Below are 25,491 nucleotides of genomic sequence, written 5' to 3'. Positions count from 1 at the left end.
TATAGGATGCAACAATGCATTTGTGATCATAGCTTTCATATGATTCATGATGATGTTTTTCTCCTCATTTCAGGGGCCACACAAGAAGCTCTAAACGGCCACAGGTGGTTCACCCCTGCACTAAAGGGGTGTCCTAGTTATCTTTATACCTACTCCAATATCTTTTAGGGTATTCTTCTTTCTTTGCTCTAAGGTGAATATGTCTGAACAAAAAGCAGCTGATACATTTTTATTTGATTATACATGTTTTTGGGACATGTCATGGCAAACTGAGAGCTGTGTTGATCTGTTGTACAATGGTGGGCAGGCAAACATATCCATGAATGCTTTTATATACTCTCGAGACATTTTCAAGCACAGAAACCAATAAACACAATGCTGCACCAGTTTCTGCATCTGAGATTTATTTACACATGGAAGTTGTCACTATTGGTCTTATATCAAGGAGATATTTCATTTATTTACAATTGATTTATTATACAGTACCTGTAGTCAGTATGAAAACTGTACAATAGAGAGCAAGAGTAGAAATAGAAAAAAATGCAGACTAAATGATTCAATGTACAAATTAAAATAAAGATACAAAGGAGAAGTATTGAAAAGCTAAATACAACTCTCCATAAAAAGAGAAAACATACCTTCCAACATGAATATGTATGTGGTCAAGTATGGTAAAATAAAGTACAAACAGATTAGACAAATACACCATGAATGTGTGCATATAAAGACTCTAGATGAGTGTTATATTGTTTAAAGATGAGGAAATCTTTAAAAAAAGTAATGCAGTACTGTTTACCATTTACCACACACTAAGCATAAAAATAATTTATACCGTGAATGCTGGAAATCTCTTGCACCTTTAACCATTTCCTAACCGGACTGTCAAAGCTGTATTGTGACATGTTCATAGTAGCAGACTTCCACTAAGCATAAACTGTGGTTTCTAGACTCAGAAAAGGAAAAACATAGACCTGTTTTAATATAGTTAAACACTGAAATCCCACATTCCACTCCAAGTTCTCTATTGCACTTCATAAAGATCTGTTTTTGTTTTTCATGGAATAATTCCACTTGCACTGACCAAGTTCAAAGGATACAGAGGAAAAAAAAATCATGTGCCAAATCATTATTGTGTTTCAGGTTAATGCATATCACAGTAAAAGGAGCTGCACCTTCAGTTACCTGCTTATCAGCTCATTCAACATCAAAAGCAGTTCATTTCATTACGCTTATCATTAATAGTGTTTACTGTAAGGGTAGCACACGGCCCTTTGTATGGGTTTCAAGTGCAGTGCAAGTAAATAAGCATATTTCATGTTACTATAAGCCATGGATATAGGGTAGATATACAACTGTGGTGCAATCGCAATACATATTCAAACATTTTAAAATAAGATTTAAATGCTCTTACTGGATTGGTCCATCAAAGTCTATGTATCTGCTGGTATGTAGAGTTATTGGAGGGACATTTTCCAGACAGGTTAGTTTATTTCATAAACAAAATCCACAGGAGTACTTTACATATATTTATCATCAGCACAAGCTGGAAGTCCTGTTCATTTAAAGCATACTTTGGGCTGGTGATATTCTGACACTTAGGCTCATATATCTCCATCTACAAGGACAGCTTCCTTTTCACAGCTCCAAACATCCATGTGTTACTTAACCCCGCAGAAAAGTCCCGCTTCGGTAATACTGGCAATGGTGATATAGGCTTCTGTCTTCAAGTATTGCTTCACAACCTTTTGGTGAAAATAATTTCGTCATTGCCTACTCTTAATCTTCCATTGCTGACGCCTCATCTTTCTCGTTGGAATTTTTAGAGGAATATCCTACAGAACAGTTACTGAACTGTAGGTGGTGTATCATGGCTACATCATTAACTTTTTAGTGCTGGGCTGTTATTCTTGTCCAGGTCCTTGTTATCCTTCATCAACGCAGAAAATACCTGCAAGATTAGAATAGCACATACTTTAAAAAAATTCCACATTCAAAGTAACTTCTTCCTATATTTAAATATTTACACGCAACTTCATAAAATGCATTTGAGGTGGAGCTCTAACTTCAGTTATAAATTAATCCTGTAGAGGGCGCAGTCTGGTCTTTCAATAACATATTGAATGTCTGTTCCTTCTCAAGTGAAGGAAAACATTTAAAGCGACATTCTTTAAACCACCTGGTAAAAATTAAAAATGAGCTTGAGAGGTGGTCTCAGTATTATATGTGTGACTGCATTTTCATACTGTTTTTCTAATTTTTCTTCCCCAACTGGCTTGCCACAAAAGCCCTTTGACAATTGACGTGGAAGGAGGTAATTAAATGGATTTTTGAGGAATTCTGAGAATATTTCAAAATTCACACAATGGACATCAGAAAAAAATTAAAGCTGAACCATGGAATGTTGACAGTCAACCGAAAATAATTAAAATTGTATGTGCTAACCTGAAAACAATTCTTGAAAGAATCTATCACATCATCTTAATGCATTCTTAGAGAATGATGTGAATCATCGCTGTAATGGTTAGAATTATTACATATTTAAGCTTTTTCCAACTTTCAAAACAGTATTACTTGGTTTTTGAAACTGCACAACCCCACTGCCAAGAAACTTGGGAAATAGCTCATAGCTCCAGACAATGTGTGGGATGGCAGTGTAGCATTGTCGTAGGGAGCAGGGCTTGTAACCAAAATGTTGCTGCTTCAGTTCTCCGCTGGGGCACTGCTGCTGTACCCTTGGGCAAGGTACTTAACCCACAATTGCCTCAGTCAATATCCAGTGATATAAACGAATAACATGCAAAAATTGTACCCTATGTAAGTCACTCTGAATAAGAGCGTTTGCTAAATGACAATAATGTAATGTAATATAATGTGTAACGCCTGGGCCCTCTGAGAAGAGGGGTCAGCTCACCTGTGTCCACTTCTTGTTGCTGCTGACCATCTGTATGGCGGCGATGCAGCTGAAGAGCCTCTCGCAGGCCATGTCCTCGGGCAGCCGGGTCAGGAACTGGGCGATGTGGATGAAGTCCATCTGCAGCAGCACCTCCTCGTACAGCCGAAGGATGCCCAGCCCCGTCCGGAACAGGTACTCCTCCCCGTCCCGACAGAAGACGTCCCACACGCGGCAGGCCAGGTCCAGGGGCAGGGACTTGCTGTACAGGGTGAAGATCCTACACACACACACAGGTGTGGGTCACATGCAGCAGACACACAGCCCACCCCAGCCCTGAGGCATGCGGCTTCCACAGCACAGAGGCCGCTTGTGTTTAACGCGGTGTGACTAACGCGCGTAACTCATGGTGCACGCTCTGACCCGGCTGCCCACGCCTCGTGTCGAAATTCTTCATCTGAACCAGCTTAAAATACCGGGGGTCAAACATTCGATCCTTCTTACGCTCCGCATTTACTCACCAGTCAATCAGATAGAGATCGGGGGTGAGGTTGTAACTCTGGAAATGATTAAACAGTCTGGGGAGGTTTTCTTCAAAGAACACTTCAAATGCGGCGAAGTATTTCAGCATCTGCCAGAGAACGAGAGATCGGTTACAGCGCTTTTCAATCCACTTACCACACAAACACAGGCGGGATATCGCGCTAATGCCTGCGAAGATGAAGTCCTGCAGGCCGACAGGAGCAGCTGAAGGGAGGAACGATGCACTCTGATGCACCATGACCTCTGTTTCAGCGGTTCAGATGCACGTTACCAAGTCGTGATCCACCCTGAAGAAGGCCATCTGACAAGGCTTGTTGAGGAGGTTGGCGAAGGCAATGAATGCGTCGGCTTCTTCCAGGTTGAGGATGAGAACAGCAGCAATGAAGGACATCCCTTGAACCTGGAGCATAGGAAATAGTTTGGTGTGCAACAGCCCACCTGAGGATCTGAGGACATCTCAAACAGTTGCCACTTTTAAAAAGAGTCTAAAAACATCCCATTTTAGTATAGGTATAACCTACGAACAGCTATCTTTATTTTGTGCTGTATGAAAAAGGTTAAATAAAACAATTAAAAATTGTATTCACAGCAGGGTGGGAGGGGAGATGGGTGGGATATGTGAGGAAGAGGAGGGGGAGATAGGAGTGGTGTGTGGGCTGCCTGAGTGGGGATGAAAGGATTGGAGGTGGCAGTAGAGGCGGTGCAGCATGTATCTGTCAGCGTTCTCTATACCCATAACCCTCTGAAAACCAACACAAATAAATTGACCAAACACCATATCAGTCTCACAAGCCCCTAGATCATTATTATCCCTTATCGTAGTTTCCACCATTCAGAGGCACATCATCCACCTCAAAAAGCTGTTAACGTGAAAACTAAACACTTGGAAAGTAAAAGGCTCGCTGCTTATCGTGTGACTTGACCCCTGACCTCCCCAGCGAGTGCATGAGGTACTCACGTATCCCACGTCAGGTCTGTAACAGGTGTAGGCCCCCAACACGCTGTGCAGGAGGTCGTGATAGGGCCCACCCTGGTGGGAGGGAGGGACAGAGAGTCAGACCAGGAAGCAGTGCGTTCATAACAGTTGACACCATCAGCCGAGGAGGAGGCGCGCAATACCTTCTGAAATATGAAGAGAGAGGGAAAAGTCCGAGATATATCCAGCTTGATCAAATCCAGACTTGACTCCCTGTCTGCAAGCGACGCTCCTGAATCTGAGGTTCAGAAACAGACAAGGGGGGGAAGGAAGAAAAAAAAACAGCTGTTGAGTATAAGACAGCGAAACCACAATAACAGAATTAGGCCATGTTAACAAGCGCAGCTTAGGCTGTCTATCGCCGTGGAGACACGCTCGGAGAGAGGATTTTAAATTATGAATGCAGTGATTCCCAGACGCAGTGCTTCACGGGGGTGTGTGGCGGGTTCTCCTCTGTCTGGTTGCCTGGTGCGTTGCATAGCAGTGGGTTGCCTGCATGGATCTCCCACGACGACTCCTCAGTTCAGCTTTCTGGGAGCCCTGTGCTGGTACTGCATTAAGCCTGCATAATCTTCAATGTGCGCTGAGGCAAGGCTATAGCTGGTCTTGAGGCCCACCTCAGAGTAGGTCTGCAGGGCCTTAAAGTCCTTTGAGCACTGGGAAAGCTTAACTGGGATTTATTTTAAATGAATGCATGCATACATGTGTGACCAGTTCTGTTGTCTGAATCAATTTCAACTTTTTTGTTGATGTTTCTGAAATGTTTACTCAGTGTGAGCATGTTTTTTTTTGAACTACACAGTTGTATCATTGTATCATACCCTCAACTAACAATTTAAATTTGTTACTCTCAGTAATGCACCGTCTATGTCCATACAGAGACACCCAGTGAATCTTTGTTCAGTTACATAATGTCCCATGGTTCGTGTTAATTGGCAAAAACAGTGTGTTTCAGATTAACTGCAGATGTTCAAGGAAGGAGTGAGTAATTACTGGCAACAGGCTGCGTGACTTTTTTCCACTACAGGCAGCCATTTTCAACTGATGTACGAAGCAGACCATTCAACGCTGAGCACATAAACAGACCCGAACACACATGTACCCGAAACACACTCGTGACATGTAAAGAGACCCTCTGCATTAAAGGCATCGCCGCCAACTACTGCGTCGGCTTGCTTCAGATACGCACGCCAAAGAGGAAATAACTGCTGTCCGATCCAGGAAGTGGAGAAAAGAAATGTGTGTGGAGGTATAAAAACCAGTCTGACGTGTGATGAACTGCAGTGGAATGCGTAGGAACCGCGCGGCGGCTTTGGAGCCTGGCTTTACGGCCGCTCCATTACATCCCTGGGGAATCTCTGCCTCCCCCCCACCCCGGCTGAACACCTACCCTCTGCTTCTGTCTCCGAGCTCGTCTCGCTCAGGCTCCTCCACCTCTCCTTGGCCCTAGAGAGGAAGATTTCGTACAGCTCTGCAGAGAGAAGAGAAGGCGCTCTTCATGAGTGTAATCCCCACGTTTTCTTAGCAGGGATTTCTCCTACTGCTTGCCCAAGTTGTATGAGGAAAAGTAAATCAAGTTCCTTCTGAAACACAGGCAGCAAAGCCAGTTCTGTTTGCATCATCGAAACAGGCGATTACTGCTATGCATACTTCACTATCAAAACATAACATTGAAGAGATAGTGAACATACAGGGAACTAACTGAAATTCACAGGACAGACACTTTTACACAGAGGAACAAAGGTACATCAGTGAATACAATAAGGCTACATGAACGGCAGTGCACACATCACTTCAAAAAAGTCTCCATATATCACGCAGTGCTACAATACAGGTGCTGTTTTGAAAATACAGACTAAAGTAAACTAAGAGCTGCAATAATCACAACTTCAAAAGCAACTTGTGTCAATGTGCACATTAGGGCAGTACTAATAACACCCCTGAAGTAGTGTTCAAAGAGGGCAAGACTTTAGTACTATAATAAACAGGTAAGGAGCCAAGATGCAAAGGGAACAGGTGAGTCCTCAGTCAGAGAATGACAGAACATGGTCGGCTTTTGTCTGTGATGTATGTCATTCTGTTCATATCATTCCATTCTTCTAGTTATTTCTCTGAATGGGAACAGAAACTGAAACCAAAATTGTTTATACTATTATACTATTAATTCTACAACTACTCTGACATAACGTTGACCTCCTGCTCATTGGTAAGGATGGAATGTTATATCAAGAGTGATGTGGAGCCTGTCATTAGCAAGACTGAAAGACTGCACTACGTGTGATGTTGATTTTGTTATTGGGAGGACTGAAATGCCGTACCGTGTGTGATGTTGAGTTTGTTATTGGGAGGACTGAAATGCCGTACCGTGTGTGATGCGAGTTTGTTATTGGGAGGACTGAAATGCCGTACCGTGTGTGATGTGAGTTTGTAATTGGGAGGACTGAAATGCTGTACTGTGTGTGGTGTGAGTTTGTTATTGGGAGGACTGAAATGCTGTACCGTGTGTGATGCGAGTTTGTTATTGGGAGGACTGAAATGCTGTACCGTGTGTGATTTGAGTTTGTTATTGGGAGGACTGAAATGCTGTACCGTGTGTGATGTGAGTTTGTTATTGGGAGGACTGAAATGCTGTACCGTGTGTGATGTGAGTTTGTTATTGGGAGGACTGAAATGCTGTACCGTGTGTGATGTGAGTTTGTAATTGGGAGGACTGAAATGCTGTACCGTGTGTGATGTGAGTTTGTTATTGGGAGGACTGAAATGCTGTACCGTGTGTGATGTGAGTTTGTTATTGGGAGGACTGAAATGCTGTACCGTGTGTGATGTGAGTTTGTTATTGGGAGGACTGAAATGCTGTACCATGTGTGACGTGAGTTTGTTATTGGGAGGACTGAAATGCTGTACCGTGTGTGATGTTGAGTTCATTTCCGATGGCCAGGCTCCACACTTTGCCACGTACACTGGGGGGCAGGCCTTGCCACCACAGATCCCTCACCCTGCGGGTGTTGCGCCTGTTGAGGGGGGCAACAGAGGCACATCAGTGGGACACTGTACGCGGGACTCCCATCCAATCTGTGGAGATTTGTCCCAGGGTGGGGGGGGTTACTCACATGCTCTCCCAGTTCGGGAGGATCTCTGTATTCCAGATCACCATGGCATTGGCGATGATCTCCTCTTGTTTAAACCTCTCCTTCATCTGCCTCTTCTTCCTCTGGGCCTCCTTCATCTCTGCAGCAGAGAACAAATAGCTGCTGGTTTCAGATGGCCTCGACTTTAATCTCCTTAATCTCAGTATGTGCTCTATTACGCACAATGTGTTTAGCGTTCTGTGTCATGGAATAATACTGCACTCTGCCAAAGGCAGGAAAACTGTTTATGTTACATGAAAATGTTCACATGAGCTAATCCTCTCAAGGGGTTTGGTTCAAATAAAGAAATAATTAAATGATAGTCAAAGTGTATTTACTATATCTTATTCCAAGTGTGTTTATTAACTCCAAGACTGCCATTATGTCTGTCACGGAGGGACAGCAGATCGCCCCCTAGAGGGCAGGAGTACTGCAGACGCAGACAGTGTGGTAGCTTGCAGATGTACAGGCAGTGTGCTAGACAGTGGTGTCACTGGGCCTTCCTGCTGGGAAGCCACTCCCTCTAATGTACCTCTCTTCTTGGCCTCTGCCACCATCTCGTCGTACTCCTGACGGTGACGTTGCGCCTCCTCTGCGGACTTTGCCGGAAGGTTTCTGCAGGGGGTGGGGACACAGGAAATATCCGTGAGAGGCCACCTGATTGGTGTTGACAAAATGGGCTGCCTTAAAACGCTTTAGTGCACCGGACAGAAAGTGCCACGCGGTGAAAGCTGATTCTTGGAAAACGCTGTATCGGGAGGTGAAAAAGGACCACGAGGGAGAGCCCTGCAGCTGCGGAGGATTCCGCGTGACTCCGCTCGGATGGCACGCTCACATTTCACTGTTTATTCATTTTTAATGAATTCTGAGGTCTGCCAGCGCAAAACAGCAGATGAAGCGGAGTCCCTGCCGCGGAACACAAAACGCTTCATCTCTGACGCTTTTATTTAGCCGTTCTTCCTTAAAAATACAACATGTCAGGGTATTCTCACCAAAAGGCACACTAGGTCATGGGCGTGTGTGGATTTAAAAAGTACTGAGAGTGGTTGGGAGCTGTGGCCTCCCCACGCCTGCCTCTTGGGGGCGCTGTTCCCTGCTCCCGCGGCTTGTGCGCTACTCACGCTGGCCGGTCCTCCAGAATGAGCGCCGTGGTGGAGAGGGGCTCGAACTCCAGGTTTTTGCGGCGCCCCTGCTGGGGAGGGGCGGCGGGGCTGGCCGTCTTCCCCATCCTCGCCTCGTACTCCTGCAAAGACAGCGAATCAGTGAGCCTCCCCGGTGGCCGGAACGCGTACGCGCCGCACGGCTGTGAATGACATTTGTGTGTTTGTGGTAGCGTTGTAGAAAGAATGCTTTTCTGAGACTCTTGTCTCCCCTTTGACAAATATGCAACAGCTGACGAGCCTGAGGGAGATCACAAGGCAATATAACCGGCAGCCTGGAATAAATATAGAACATGGAGTATTGTGTGCTTTATTCATGACCCTGCCTGCAGAAGAAAGAGCTCCCGAGAAAACAAGTCTCTGGAATCCTTTCCTTTGGGAGGGGGGGTTGCATAGTCGTCTCTATGTCCTTCTTTCTGAAATTTCCTTTCGAAGACAAAATGTCAGCAACTTGAGCTGAGGAAATCTTAAACCAACTGAATTTAGGATTAGGCCCGAGGATGGAAGATATTAAAAACTGCTTGTCTGTCAGTACAAAGACAAGGTTTCTGTACAGATTCGAAACATTCTCTTCAGCTTAAAAAAAAAAGAACCATAATCTCCCTGTAACAACAGTTCCGCTCAGTTCAAACTGTAAAATACGTGCTGAAATGGGAGTGTCAGATGTAATTCTACACGCAGTTGAGTGTCCTATTTTGCCATCACACACCTGTATGAAACTCCTCAGACCTGTAAACCTGACAGGACGCAACAGGTTGACTTGAACCATCAGGAGACTGAAGAGCTTGAGGCCAATTCATTAAGTGAATTCCCCAAAAGTCAAAAAAAAAGTTCTCAATGGCACATCCAATTATGTCTCTCCTTTCTTGCATGACTGCAAACACTTGGTTTGGGTCAGCAACAAAAGTACGGGGGGGGATCTGATTCTAATATGAATGTCTTCCCTTACTATTGAAACGCTAGGCAGCCCACCATCTCCTTTTTCAGAAAGTTGTCAAAAATGCCATAAAGACTCCGTAACTGGCCTTCACAAATCATTACTGGACAAGATTCACTTCACTGTAATCTACGTAGGGAGCCATGTAAATCACAGAGAGCCCCTACGCAGTGGACTGAGATCAGCTTCCTCGATGTAATTTTCACCTTAATCATACACTACAATAACGCAGGGCTGACCTTGGTCCACTGTTAATGGGCTTGCTCTACTCTCACTGTATAATCTGAAAGTGTTGCATTAGCATTAGCCAAAACAAACATCACGTGTGGCAGGTTACTAACGTGCCTCAATTAGCCAGCTGTATAACCTGAGAATCTGGACCTCAAAACCTCAAGTTTTCCAATTTAGGATATAATATCTGTCTCAGCAAAAGCCATGCATTCAAACTTTTTTTTGTTGTAATTCAGCATGATATGGTTATCCTAAAATCAATCACCGAGTCTTTGGTTTTCACACTGTTCATGAAAGTTTTTGGTTGCACTGTTTGGTGAACCTGGAAGAGTCATCTGTGAAACTGTCAGCATTTGCAAAATTGTCACCTTACAATATACTGGTGTGCAGGTACCAGTGTTTACAAAATGTACAATGCAGAAGAGTAAATGGGCTGTGGTGCTCTTACATTTGCGTGAAGAATAGAAAAGACCATGAAATCAAGTTTGACCTGCTGACTCCTCTGAATTACTAAGATATTGCTATAACATGAGCTTGGGGTTCACCTTGAAATGAATGCATTTGGCTATTTAGCACTGAAAGGAGAGAATTTCCTACACCTCTTTGGGGATGTACGCCAACTGGTACTTGAATGAAAGTAAAAAGACAGACCATTTTAATATCGTGAACACATTTACTTGCAGAATTTTCCAACTAATTTCAAATAATTGTAGAAATAAAATATGTTCTTACTGTTATTTGATGATTGATTAACATAGTTTTTGTTATTTTGTAAATGAAACACTGAGAACCTTGGGATGGCAGCCCCTGCGGGCTGCCGTCTGTCTTACATTGCCTAGTTTGTCTGGGGACTCGGGGGGGAAAAACCATGAACACATTTCCATCAATATGAAAGAATCACTTGTCCTTGTAGATTCCTGCCGTGAGTATACAATAGAGCATAAAAGATGACCGCGCTGACAAAATGGAACTGCAGTTCTCGTAAAAATGAGCAATGCTTAAGAGCAACTGCAGAACCGCCCTGAGAGCTGGTGGGCTGCATTAATCACTCCTACCCTACGGAGGTATTCGCTGTTCTGTGCAGTGTAGGAAACAAGTCCCTGTCCCAGGCCCATGTTGCTACTTTAAGAGTGAGAGAGCTTTGTGTCAGTTGTTGCTTTGAATGTGAAGAAATCCATTTGTCACTGGGGGGGGGGGGGGTCTACCACAGGACACAACGGTAACCTTTCACAACGCAAAACACTGGACACACTATGGCCATCAAAGGCCACATTGTACTGATGAGTGATACGGCGACATATTCATGGCTGTAGTTACATGTTCGGATGAGTGCAATCTGAAGTGGGATGAGGTGAGGGCGGGGAGGGTGGGTGGAGATATGAAGAGTAAGGATCTGTTTCCTCCGTCACTGTAAAAGAACAGACGTGCCATACGACGGACACACAGGCATGGGATGTGCATAGCCGCTCCTACAGCGAGGTCTTTGTGGGGAGAAAGAACCGCCGAAAGATTAGCCTCTGCTTCCGTGAGATATTTTCAGGCCTCTGTTCGCTCGAAGAATAATGAAATTTCAAGCGAAGCCCAAGGGACGCCTCAGAGTGGCGAACGCATCTATTACCAGCGACATCCTAACAGAAAGATTCCTTAAATAAGCAAACTTCCTGTTAAGCTCATCTGTGCTGCCATTTCCCTTGATAGTCCTTCACTAATAAACACTTCATGGAAAGGCTCCAGCTTTCTAACATAACTGTATGACGACTTCTGAGAGCAGATGCCCCAGCCAAATTAAAGTAAAGACTTAAACTTTAGTAATAATGATTCTGTATCATACCGTTTCACATTTGAACGAGGAACGAAAACGTAGTGAGAGTCTGCCAAATGTGAAAGTAGAGAATAGAGAAGTCTATTATATTTACTTTGAGACAAATTTCTATTCTATTCAAATATCTACTCAGTACAAAAACAGAGTCACAACCGCATTTTAAATATGAAAGCAAAAATTTGGAAAATCTGGTTGTCGCGGCATTCTGATTTGCTTTTAAATGTAAAATACACAAAGTCAGTCAATAAGATTGTCTCTAAAACGATTCCCCAAATTCTTCCAAAGAAGTCCATTGGGAAAAAAATAAATGTTTTGCCGTTTGTGTTGGAAAAGTCTGGTTTGCTTTGTTGTGCTTGAAAAGCATTTTCTGCTTTCACTGGCTTTAATCTGTCTCGACAAAAACGTCCGTTTAACAGATCACTGTTTAAGAAGCGTGGAACCATGTAAGGCCATTCACACTGATATCTTTACCTACACCTGTTATAATCCTTCGTTCGCTTTCAGTTCATCGTTTTCTAAGGTGGCACATTGTAGCATGAGAGAAACAGTGAGGAAGGGGTTAGTCATGACACGTAGATGTGCCCTTGCACAGAACGGCAGGGGACTCGACCCACATGACAAGTGTGATGCAACGGTGTGGACAGCGTGGCTTGCTGGAGTCACCCCCGGTGACCGTGTCTACCGTCATGCGTCGCACCTGGTGTGTTAGTGCTATGGCATTCTCTGAAGCGGGTATGAGCATGTGGGGTGCAGGCAGTCGGTGGGCTATGGAGATGAGCGCTAAGACAGGCCCATGCAGAGAGGAGGTTGGAGATTTGAAAAAGGTGACTGGAAAAAAATAACATTGAAATTTCCATACCCCTGTGCTTAAGAGATTTGGTGTGGATACAGACGTAAGATTGCCTGGGTTACTGTCCTGATGGGGGGAAAAAAAAAAAGAGACAAGCATGCACTCAGTCAGCGTTTGCCGAGACGAGCCTGGCTCAACACCGAGCGCTTGTTCTGAGCGCCGTCCTGAGAGAAAATTACAGTGGCATTACAATTATACAGCTTACACCTCGGAATACACCCACGCTTTGCCAACCCCTTGCCAGAATTTCATTTTTAACTCCCTGAGCACCAAAACACACAACAAGTCTTAAGTGGTATGTGCCTCAGTCATAAAACCCAGTGGATTAGAGCTGGAGCTTAGAGTCTGCAGTGGCAAATGAATTCCTGGTCCCCTGCAGGTAGTGCAGAGCTGAAGGCTGTTGTTTGCTCACCTCACCAATCTAGCTTCAGCTCTCCCATGGACCACGTCAGAGCACAGTACGACAGCGTACTGGAGGGGGCAGGGCAGAAGAGATCACTGCTGATAACAGTTTTCCAAACTTGGCACCTACAGGCCACGGTGATGAACAGTTACTGCATAAAGGGAGGACAGGTTGGATTCCAAAAAAAGTATCTACTGACAAGCTCTGAAACCAGCTGAGCGTGAGCGATGTGAGTCCAGCCATCCATAATAAACTGTGTTGCTTGGTAATTCTGGTGTGTGCTGTGAATGGGTTATTACGCTGGAAGGCAGTCTGCTTTCAGCTCCTGCCATTTGGGTGTACTAACCCTTCTGCAGAGGGAAACGGTATCATAAGCACGACTGTCTGTAAACGGCTGTAAATTTACATGTCTGTAAATAAATAAAACTCAGCGACGACTAACGGCTTTCAATCTGACGTGGATTTCTGTCAGGCCGCTCCAACCTCGGCGTCTCTCATTCAGGGAATGAAGACGGGTGCTAATAACTACCAGCTGTGGTGTGTGTGCGAGGCTGGGTCTGCACTCCATCTGCAGGGGAAAGCGGGGGGGTGGGGGTGAGCAGGAAGGAAGTGCTGCCGGCGGGATACGGGCTGGCCTCGGCGCGTCGGCGGCCGCGCGCTTCCTGCTGGGGTGGGGCCCTCTTCCAGCTGGAGGCCCGGAGCAGCGGACAGCTGCGGTGGCAGACGGGCCCGCCTGCGGCCCCTAGCTCCTGACCCCGTTCCCGCCTCCCTGACAGGGCTGCGACGGTGCGCACCGCACGCCTCTCTCTGCCGCGACAGATAATGTCGCCGCGCTGCTAAGAGCTTCAGCCGGAGGGGATTAAACGTCACTCAGAGAATTTGGCGATTCTCCTAGTCATTAAAGAGGCTTTTGCGGTCATTTCCTCCACGGGCGACATTGTGAGTGCGGCTGTGAGTGACGGCTGATGGCTCTCAGATGCACGTGGGTAAATGTGGACCATTATGGTGCGAACAGTGCTCAGCGCAAATGTGTCAGCGTCGGACAACATGTAAGTCCAAGTGCCTGGAAGCTCTCTTCAAATCAAACAGCCTTCTAGTGTTACCCACAGCTGTCCGTCTCAGTGAGTTATGGATGTGGTAAAGGCCTGAGACAGCTTGTGATTTCATCACAATTACGGTATTAAGGGCGGGTTAACAAATTAAGATGATTACTGAAGTTCCGGCACTTGCCGTTTGCCGGCTGTGCTCGGCACTGGGGGGTGTACTTTGGATGACTGATGCACATACCACCTCTGGTCGCAGCCCCCAGCTGACTCACACTGTAAGACTGCTTCCCAGGAACCAGGCCTTTTTTCGCCCTCAGCTGAAAGCTTGTTCACTGCAAAGTGCTTTTTTCACAAGACCAAAGAGTTACAAGGTGATCCAAAAGTCAGAAAATAAAAAAACCAGGCACGAGACAGGGGTTATATTAGATTTTAGGCACAATATGAAGCACTCCTGAACTGAGCAGCTGGAACCCGCGGTACACCCCTTGGCCTCCGACAACCAACCTGCTGGATGGTTTTGGAGTCTTTTGGCGGGTTCTCTCGGAGCGGCACTTTCCCAAACAGCTTCCACCCGGGCACGCTCTGGGACGGGGGCTTGGGGTCCTTGGACTTCCTGGAAAACAAGCTCCTGGTGAGATAAAAAAGAAGGAGAGAGAGAGAGAGAGAGAGAGAGAGAGTGCATGTGGGTGAGCTTTCACAGGGCAGTGTGGAGAAAGAGCGTTTCACACAGCTTGGGCTTTCCCTCTGTTTCTGCGCGGGGGAGGGCGGTGGTGTGTGGGGGAGGGCGTGAGAGGGCGAGGACGGTCAGCGCTACAGAAATGGTACACAAGGAGGGTATTTATTTTCCTGTCTGCTGGGCAGAACTGCGGTCAGGGCTCGGAAGCAGAAAATGAAAGAAGAAAACAACAACAAAAAAAGAACAGGCAAGATATTTTCCATGGTAATTCAAAAGGACCAGTCTGGGTCTAAGATGCAGTAAAAAGATCAAACACAGTCCTCAGGGCTTCTCCTTCCTTCAGTCTCGCAAACGCAGAGAGCAATGTGTCTGGGGTCTGTCAGTCTCAGTGACGTTCGGGTAACTCGTCGTCCCGGGCATCGATCTGCACTGCACTGCCTCAAAAAGTGTGCAAGGTGCCATTAAGCTGTCCCCAGGGATACAGTCCTCTACTGATTACAACTAACATTTACATTTACATTGACATTTATTTATTTAGCAGATGCTTTTGTCCAAAGCGACTTACAAAAGTGCATACAGCAGGTATAGCGACAGTACAGGGACAGGATATGCACAGTTCCACAATGAGACAGTTCTCAGCTGAGAGCAAGGTCTGTTTGAGGACACAGTACTATTAGAGTTTTACAATTACAGCCTATAGGGCAGCTAATACGATAACCACAGAGCCATGCACCTACAGGTTGCTCTTCGGAACAGATGGGATAAAGATAAGCATGTGAAGATTCAAGACAAGCAGCAGAGTTGCAGAGCAACAAAGATAACACTGTCAGCTTTTATAGACATCTTTAAACTGATGTCAGAGGAACAGCTTGATAGAATGAATTTAATTGATACAAAAATTCCAGACACCTACAAATGGATGTTGACAACTGCTTTGCACTTTAAACAGGCCCATAACTTGCCTTTGCTGCAAAATCCCTGACTGCACCTCATATTTATACAGACATGCCATTCCCTTCATTTCAGAGGTTTAAAAATGACTTCAACAATACAAGTCAGAGAAACCCATGGGAAGCTGCTCTGTGTACTATATTCTAAAATTCATGTCATTGTTACAAAGCCTGTGAGGTATTTAACACATTTACATTTTAACCTTACATGTTGTCACTTGGCATACACACTTTATCCAGTGTGACACATAAAAGGTACAAAAGTGCATCTAATTAAGCCACTGAAAAAAGACATACAGAACCCAAAAGACCACATTTGAACACGTCTCAACTAGACCACAGTTAGTAGTGTCATCGTAAATACAGAAGTGATAAATTCAATTTCATACTTTCTCGACATATAACAGCGTTAAAAACGAATGGCAACGAAATGCAAGTTCCTCTTTTTCACTGTCCACAGCAGAAATAAGTAACCAGTAAACACACCCTCCACCTGACTGTACAGAGGAATGAACTCCTGCAAACAGGGAAAAAGGAATGAGCTTAGATGGGAGATAAGTTGCCCACAATGCTGGGTTTTAAAGTTTCACTTCCTGAAAAATATTCTGCTGCACCAGGGCCCGCCAGCCTCCCGACGTGGCCGAAGCTGGAAGTCACACCAGTCATTCTGCGCCAACAACCAGTGGAGTACATGTCATCTTATTGTGACAACAATGGGAACTGAAGTCCGACTGAAAAACAAACTCAGTCCGTTTGAAAAGTATTCACATCGGTTGGCTCCAGTCCCAATGTGCCACGGCCTGTGATAAATATCTCATGAAGGAGAGGCCTACTTTCTTGCGTGTTACTCCTGCGGCTCTTGTTCTGGGAATTAAGACTAATGCCTATTTATTAATGCGGGCAGATGTAATTTTCACCCCAGATCGGTAGGCATGAAGAACGACCTAAATCAATGCTAAAGCAAAAAGAGGAGCAGAGAGCCCCCTGACTGCTCTAACTCTGTGGTTTTTACTCATCGCTCCTCTACGGCCGTATTATTATGCAGTGTGAATAATTAAAGATGCTTCCTCTCTGCACGGTCATATTTTCCATTGGATATCTTTGACCCACTTGCAGCCTGCCGATGAAAGTTGTGTGGAGGAACGAGGCCCGGTGAAAAGACCATCAAAACAGGCAGCAAATATTTGAAAAGGGCAGCACTGAAGTTCTGTGCTGGAAAAGGACTAAAACAACAATCAACGTCTAAAACATTCAGCTAGGAGTAGATGGCTGAAAAACAATCTTAAAATGCAGAATGTTGTTCCTTAGCATAACCATATCAAAAAGCTCCTTACATTTTAACAACTAGGAACACAGACGACTTCAACACTTTCTTTGGTTTTTTAACCTACATCAGGCAGCCAAACCTGCAAGCAAAACCCAGAACACACTGCTACACCTACGCTGTTCTGCAGCTCCTTAAACACAAACATTTAGTAAATTTAGTACATTTAGTATCTTACCATGGTTTGTCTCTTCCTAGGTGGAATCTGAATACATATTTTAACAGTGCACTAGCCTTGTGCTCTCAGATATAATTTTCAGTGTATCAGAATGGTGGTTAGTTGGTCTCAACTGAGAGAAAAAACTTCCCCTAAACATACTTACAAACTACATAAACATACAGACTTGAGAGAAATGTAAATATGAGTTATGATGAGTACTATGGGGTCACTGCCAGTGTCCTAGATCACAGTATTTGTCCCTCCATGTTGCTAAAATGAAATTAAGGGGAAATCCATGCTGAGTGGGTGTAGTCTCTATCAACAAATTAAATCGTTTTATTTTGGTTCCATTTGTTCTGTATTTGCATCCCTGGCCAGATTGACGTGCACATGCTGCTGTAGTAACCTCAAAAGCCTCCCACGTGAAGGTATTCTCTCTGATGAGTTATACTTTCATCCCTTTGGAGTGATGATTTCTAATATAGTACAACCCCATTTAGGAAGTAATACAGTCCCATTCATGGAAAAGGGGCTCTTCAAACATAAACAGCTGTACTTGAAGAAAAAGATCTCAAATTCTCAATTTTTTTATGGCAATTTAAATGAGGGTACTGACTCTGAAGCCCAGGTGAATTTTTTTTCCCCAACCATCAGTTCAAAGTTTAACAAATGATGGCCCCTATGAGTGAAAGACCATAAACATTTGAAACCCTTTAGAAAATACATATTCTCTCATAAAACATGCTTCATATGTTAAAATAGATTACTAAGAAAGGTAAACTGTCAACAAGCTTGGCGTTGCTGTGCCGGGCAATCTCCTCCCCATGCGAAGGCACTTTTTTCAAACTACTGAATTCGAACATCAGTCTCTAGACTAGAGTCAATCCAGTGCTGCAAAGTGTTTAAATATACTAAACATGTAGGCCCACATCTGACTTGATTTCACCACTTCAAGCTACCTGCATGTCAAGACAGGGAAAACTCAGATCATCCAAAGCAAAGGTCACTTTTTGTCACAGTTTTATCACCACATAATACCATTTTAAACCAGTATCAGGTGAGTATCCTGGTTTTTCATGCATGCTACCTCTTCATGAGTCTTCACTCAGCATGCGCAAGTGGCAATGTATCAATATTTGTGTGCAGAGCTGCACAGAGCAAGACACAAGCTTTAAGACAACCAATGAAACACACTGGCCTGCACTGTTACATCAGCCATACCTGCTCAGGTAGCTTGATTAAGAGAGCAGGCTTAGATCATTGTCTGACATGAGCACACCTGAATAATTCATCTAACTGCATCCAACTAACACTTCCTAAAACATCTGCGAGGCTACACAGCCTACAGGAGCGGAGGGCTTAAAGCACAACGGTTTTAACGGTCAACTCTTGATTTTCCGTGAAAAGGGCGGGAACAGGAGGTGTCACGGATGACACAAAATTTTTAATGATGCAAATTACATTCATTACATAAATGTGTTTATTTCAACACATACTATTTTGCATACAGAAGAGATCAGTTTCATGCCACAGAGCTCCACTAAGTTCAGTAAAGAATACGGAGACAACTTTAGTCATAAGGAAACATATTAAAAAAAAGTATATCGGCACCTACCTAACTGCAAATACAGCCACATCTAATTGACATTGTACATGCCAGATAGAACTGACTGATGGTGATTTTAGATTTGATAACATTACAAAAAAAACATGAGATTTGCTGTGATTTCTCTATGTCTGTGATTCCTTTTTTATACCCCATACTTGTATTTGACTTCAGAATACATTTTTTTAAATGATTCAGAACAACCACTAGTACATGCTTTGAAGGCTCATATGGAGATCGTAAAAAGCTTATTGCGGGGAGTCAGAAATCAAACGTGCACCCATTGCTCATGCAACGGAGAGGGAGAATGTTGAGCTCTGACATCAAAGCGTGATGGTCTTGTGAAAGCAAACAGAAATTTCTACCATGTGAAGCCACTCCCTTGTTTTGCCATACACACACACACACATGCGCGCACATACACACACACACACACACCTCCTTAACTGAGCTGATAAAAAGCACAGCAAATGTTTACTTTCCTACGAAGTAACCCATTTCAGTACACCTCCAGAGCTTAACCAGTGAAGCAACGGAAAGTTTTAATAGCACACACAGTGAGAGCGACCATGACCCTCCTATAAGGAAATGCTACCATCCGTCCAAATAAACGTTTCATTGCTTAAGTGACTAGCTCATTGTGATAAGCTGTGTCTCCGCTGGCCGTGGAGAACAACAGCGGTACGGACCCACCGAGCTTTGTCCCAGGAAAGATTTATGGCCGGAGACCCGAGTGTGCCAGGGGTCTGAGCACTCTTAACACATCTGGCCTGTGGCAGCTGCACGCTCGCGGACTGCGGCAGGTCCAACACAAACATTCCATTATGGGTTTCTGTCCAAACCACTCCACATTATATGACCCTAAAAAAGTACGCCACCAGGTGATGTGTTTTCGGTTTCTACTTTTTTTTTATACCAGAGATGTGTTTCTGATGGGCAGATGCCCCAGTCAGGAATTCATGTTCTGAATGTTTTTGAAACAGTATGTGCAGTATCCTGACAAAGGAAGCTCTCATCCTAACATTGCTCAACAATGAACCGTAGCCCTGAGAGACTAAGAGGAAGTGACCAGCAAAACCTAAAGAATCTGTACAACAAGACAGCACCAGCCATTTCCTCAGACAGTTTCAATTTCAGGGCACAGTGCGAGTTGTACCGTAGGCTCCTGCTAAAATGAAAAACAGTGAATTTTCCAGGCTCAGTTCTAAAAAAAGAAAAAAGAAAACAGAACCAAAGCATACATGACAAATTATAATACTTGGAACTTCATGTTTATCTTATTGCTGGAGTGAGATAAAGGAAAACTTGTGCAATACCTTTACAACAGCAAATATAACTAATGCTTCATAACTAACGTAAATTGGAGAGTGATAATACAAATCAAAAGCATGACATGTCTCATGACTCAGTCTAATGCTGACAGACCAGAAAAAGGTGGGCAGGACAGATGTTCGTCCCAACTCCGTGGGCTTCAGAATGTGCTAGGAGCAAAATGGTCCTGCAGTTAATCCCTTCCAGAAGTGCTGCATATTTGGTATTTCACCTCATGGAAACGGCAACACGTCCAGGCTAAACCAAGGCAGCGCCGACTGTGGCGTAACTCATGTGCAATTACGCGAACTGACAGGGAGATTCGTCAGCTATTATTCTGTCACAATGGTCACTTAACAATTTTGTAAGGCCCTCGAGCTATGAAATATGGAAAGAGGAGGTTTTGTGGCTATGAGAACTCAGCAAAAAGTGTCTTAAGTTTTGGTGAAATTTTTCTGCTGACTTACTGCCGAAGGAAGTGACAGACTCCAGCTGAACAGCTGCAGATCTCCTTGCAAAAAAAAAAAAAAAAAAAACATGCCTGCAAACCTCATTCAGCCTGCACTAAGGGATTCTGAATTGTTATCACAGGCAGGTCAACTGTAACATGTCAAAAGACAGTTTGTTGAAGATAGATAATAGCATACACCACGCCTAAAACTGAGGTTCGTAAGTAGAGTCAAAACCTGGGTTTGCAAACAGATCAACAGTTAAGATGATGAAACATGGCACAATCCTCTTGATTGGGGCCCTCACTTTAATCCACAAAAAAGACTGAAACATTCTATGAATACAAAGCAGTATCCTACTGTAGTCACTTTAAATTCACCAATACAAGGCTAGAAAACTTGCCTTGGCAGGAAAAGTGGTTCCATCAAAAACTGAAAACTAGACACCTTTCAGCAGCCAGACATCCTGTATCCTTCACACACCAACAGGACACAAACTTTAGTCACCCCCTGGTATTCTCCTCTGAGCCACCACAGAGAAAGTCATATTGATTTATGCACAGATTGGTTAATATCCAGAGAATATCACCTTTCAGTAAAATCTTGTTTATCTATGCAACCAAATATTCATTATCTTTATCATTCATCATCATCATTTTTCATTGTCATTATCTTGTTCCACCCTCCTGTATCAATGTCCAGAGGTGAATTAGTCTACAAACATAAAGTTTCATCTGTATTGTAACAGGTCTACTGAGCGTAAGATAAGACTGATGAACTTAATATTGGCGATCTTCACATGGGGATGATCTGAATGATTAAGTCCATTTAACAGCTCAGCTCCTGATATCACCTGTACTTCCTAACTCTGGATCCTGAACAGAAGCCGGTATGAATAGCTACCCACAGCTTGGATAAGTTTTACCAAAACGCACAACAAAACCAAATATATAAATTGTTATGACTTCCTCATTGTGCACTATAGACCCCGAAGCAACCTATTCATGGCACCACTGCTTAGGCTACATAAACATTTTGAATGAGACTAAATGATAAGTAATACAATGCCTGAGTAGACTTTATCAAGTTCTACCAAAAACATTTAACAAAAAACAAGCATCAACAACATAGCAACTTTTGCAACCTTGCATCATGAACACAAGGCATTCATATCTGGCAACTGTACCATTGGCACTGAGTCTGTGATTTTTGAAATCTATCCAAATTCTCCCAAAATCCAAAACTGAGACCATACAACTTGACATTTCACCTTTCACAGAATTTCAAATAGGCCTCTGCGATCCTGCCAGATAAAGGACAAAAGGTCTGCCTCTGACCTTTCGACCAAATCAACCAAAGGTGATTTATCATATTATCTTGTTCATTCATCATAATGCCAACTCGTGAGTCGTGCACACCGCCAGGTTATTAACATGATAAAACCACAAGACGGGTGTGAATGATTCAGTTTCTGGACCACACAAACAACTGTAACAGACCACAGCTTAGCCTTGAACCGTCTGGCCTTGTGGAACTGTGGACTTACTGTCCATTGAGTGCTACACTTAACAATTGTACTAAAATATCCCCCTGATGCATGACGACATTTTAATTGTCCTTCACGCCCCCCAATTACCAGATTTTTAAGTAACACAGTTTGCGTGCTGTGCTCTTGGGACAGGAATAAAGTGGATGAACTAATTAGTTTTACCTTCCGAAAAAATCGGAGATTCCTTGCTTTTTGGGTTTAAGACCCTGGTCACAGGTTTCAGAGTCACCAGTCGCATCCGGGATGTTGTCGGGAGCGCTCTGACGACGGCTGGCCTCGAAAGTGTTTCTGGAACTTAAGCTGACATCCATGAACCGGAGGTCATGGTGCCCTTCCGCCCCGAACATGTCCCCATCCTCCGGGCTAAGAGGAGTAGAGTCGCAGCTGAGAGAGACGGTGCTATTCGGGTGCGTCCTAAGAGTCAAGGGCCTTGAAGGGGCACCTTTGCTCTGATGCTCCTCATTCGAGCTGGATTCCGTTTCAGAACCGTGGCTTTTGCTGTCTTCGGGTTGTGGCGGGCTCGATGACGAATTCCTGGCACTTGGCTCAGAAGAAACACCGTCTGACACTAGTGTTGTGTGCTGGACTTCACCAGGTATAGGTTCCTCCCTGACGCGACAGGTCCCCTCTATGTCAGTATCACACGGGGCAGGTGAGGACGGGGTGTTTTTGATGTGTGGATTACACGTAACGGCGTCTGTGTCTGCGGGGCAGCAGTGTAAATTTGCATCGGCTCTGTTTACTATCAGCTCTCCTCCATTTGCAGCTTTCGCTTCCTTTTCAGAAGCGCCTGGTGCTTTGCAAGCAAATGAGGGTCGCTCTACAGTCTCTGACACAGAGTACTCGCTGCCGTAAGCACCTTGCTGAACACTGTCCATATCCCCATTAGAGAGCTTCACGGTTACAGGTGGAGAGGCCGTGCAAGTGCAGTTCTGCTCGTGTCTTCCATCACACGAAAGCGAAGGGAGCGCCGTGCACTGTAGCATCGTCTCCGGTTTTAAGCACCCCTTGTCTCGGCTGTCAGGGGTGGACTCTGCGCCCCCGGCCCTCTGTGATATCCCGTCTAGCAGCATCCCGTTCATTTCCTGCTGACCAGCGGTAACGCTGGCCGAGCAGGATGGAGTTCCCTCTCTTCCCCCTCCTCCAGCTTTTGATCCAACCATTAGCCCTCCCGATGACTCAGTAAATCCGTTTAGTGTGGCATCGCTACACAGCTCCGAAATGACACAGTTGTCTTTAATCCCGCCGGGAAGACAATCTGTAACGAAATCAAGCATCCTCCTATCCCCGGATCCCCCGCACCGGGACGGCAGCACATCCGCGTCTACGTTTACATTTCTCCTATTCACCACACAAACATACCCTTTCGCTATCTCACCCGACTTTCTATTATCCTCGGCGAAGGCTTGGTTCTTGTTGATTCTCAACAGATGAGTCGGCGCGGCCGTGCTGCAATCTGACAGTGCAGTGTGCGGCTTGTTTGTTTCCTCGTTTTCGTTGACATCGATAGACAAAGCCGGTTGTGAAGCTCCATTTTCTGCCTTTTCCATTTCATTCACAGTCCTCGCACAGCTCCACAACAAAAACGCTGCAGCTGTGCCACCTCGGATCGCTGGATTCTTCTCTCTCCTTGTTCGTATAATGCGTTAGTTAACATCTTACAGCGTCTGTTTTTACTTTATGTTATCAAAATACGAGTCAAGAACTAAACAGTCATCCGTAAAAGCGTAAAAGAAGAAAGACCCAGACGGATTTGCACAAGGTTTGTTGTTATTAAATCCACCGGCAGCCACCCCCACGTCTACCGTGAACGGGAGCCATTTTGAAATGTCGGTGACGTCTACATACTTGGTCATCGTCGAGTACGACTGAAAATATGAGTTAAAGTGACATCTGCTGCCCAACTGGAGCTATTACATTTAGAATAGAATTGTACATCGGTCCATCTTTTTTTTACCACGTAGATTTGATCCCCGCTTAAATTGTCTGATTAATGCTGTAGTTTGATTGATTTTTTTCTGTTTATCTCAGCTCTGGTAGGAACATGGGGATGTCTATATCTACTGAATACTGAGGAGTTTGGATTCACAACTTTATTATCAGTGCTAAGTTATTTATGCACATAAATTGGATATGCTTGATCCCAATATATTTCTGTATTCCACAGCCTTCAGTTCAAAAACATGCTGAAATATGAGATTTATTTTCACACAACGTATGAATGGCTGTTTACTGGATTAGAAGAGTTGCTCCTTTGCAAATGGAAAAAAATGAGCAGTTGCTTTCTCACACAATTTCTTTCTAATTATATAATGATTACCAATTACAACTACATTACAGTACATGTACACTATGTGTTAATGTAGAGCATTATTTAATTTGTAGTTGATATTTGTTCTTGTTGATTTCAGGACTTGTATTTTCAGGATGGAACTGGTTATTATAATACTGTGTGACCGACAGACCCATGTTCAGATTCTGTTCACTGTCCTGTTGTTCATATGATCTCACTACATGCACTCTTGTACCTTTGTACACGTACCTTCTTTGCAAGGCACTCTGGGTAAAAATGACAGCAAAGTAACTAAATGTAAATTTGTGCAGCATTGGTTAAAAAAGCATGCCCACAAACTACACTAATTTGAAATGCATGTAAGCGCCGAGCATTTCAGCCAGAAATGAAATCCTGTGCTGCTATAAGGGTCCTTGCTAATTCTTTTTGCCTAGATATAAAGAGGTTGTTAGATAGTGTCTGATCCTGTCCTTCCTAACATTAAATTTACCCATTAATGTCATATACCATAATGTTGCATTGAACCTTAGTCATAGCTTTATTGGTGGAGAATAGTAAGCCTTTTCATCCAGAAAATCTGCTAGAAGGCCACCATGGGAAGTATAGTGTACTGTTATATGTAAAGTACTTCTCATGCTTGTTTGCATGTGTACCCATTGTTTGCTTACTAAATTAGGTATGGGTATCTGAAGCCTGGGTTTACTCAATCATCTGTTCATTTTAAGGGAGTCTGGAAGCAATCATTAGATATCTGTGTACATTATACTAATGTTGGTGAGCTGTGCTGCTAGTAGATATACAGTTTGTTATTATGAACTGAACAATTCATTGTACTGGTTGCTAACTTTTTGTGCTCGGTTTTTTGTGACCATTATACAAAAATATGGTTTGTGATCTGTGGTAGAAAACTAACCCCAGCCTGGGTCAGATTGGCTGAGGGTTCCCTCCACACTTGTGCAGCAATTCACCAAAGGATAAGTTACGTAATTTGTATATACCTTTTTTGTAATAATTACAGAAAGTGCCCCAACAAAGGACAAGTATCCTCAGAGTCTGATGTAATTAGGTTTATTGCATGTGTTTCAAATCACATACAGTAAACCGGGTTGGTCCGTATGTCCTTTTACTGCCTGCCCACTTACCCGTTTCCCACCTAACTCGCCTTGGGCTAACAATAAGACGCTGTC

General features: G+C 44.1%; 1 protein-coding gene across 3 annotated transcripts; it reads right to left on the bottom strand.

Annotated features, from left to right (window-relative positions):
* Positions 1-721: 721 nt before the first annotated feature.
* Positions 722-23,818, bottom strand: tbc1d12b (TBC1 domain family, member 12b). 3 transcript variants are annotated; one of them, XM_036528674.1, is made up of 14 exons: positions 22,174-23,818; positions 14,491-14,614; positions 12,547-12,603; positions 8,659-8,780; positions 8,070-8,152; positions 7,520-7,637; positions 7,314-7,420; positions 5,800-5,880; positions 4,553-4,647; positions 4,392-4,463; positions 3,705-3,833; positions 3,412-3,521; positions 2,912-3,170; positions 722-1,948 (listed from the first exon to the last, which is right to left on the bottom strand). In XM_036528674.1, the coding sequence occupies exons 1-14, from the start codon at positions 23,559-23,561 to the stop codon at positions 1,880-1,882; spliced, it is 2,814 nt and encodes a 937-aa protein (XP_036384567.1). In that variant the 5' UTR covers positions 23,562-23,818; the 3' UTR covers positions 722-1,879. The 3 variants fall into 3 exon arrangements, with proteins under 3 accessions (XP_036384567.1, XP_036384576.1, XP_036384583.1); XM_036528683.1 differs by having other exon boundaries at positions 14,491-14,599; XM_036528690.1 differs by lacking the exon at positions 12,547-12,603.
* Positions 23,819-25,491: the final 1,673 nt, after the last annotated feature.

This window comes from Megalops cyprinoides, chromosome 1 (genome assembly GCF_013368585.1).
Source record: "Megalops cyprinoides isolate fMegCyp1 chromosome 1, fMegCyp1.pri, whole genome shotgun sequence".
In the NCBI taxonomy this organism is placed as follows: Eukaryota; Metazoa; Chordata; class Actinopteri; order Elopiformes; family Megalopidae; genus Megalops; species Megalops cyprinoides.
This window is presented reverse-complemented; position numbering and strand designations above follow the sequence as displayed.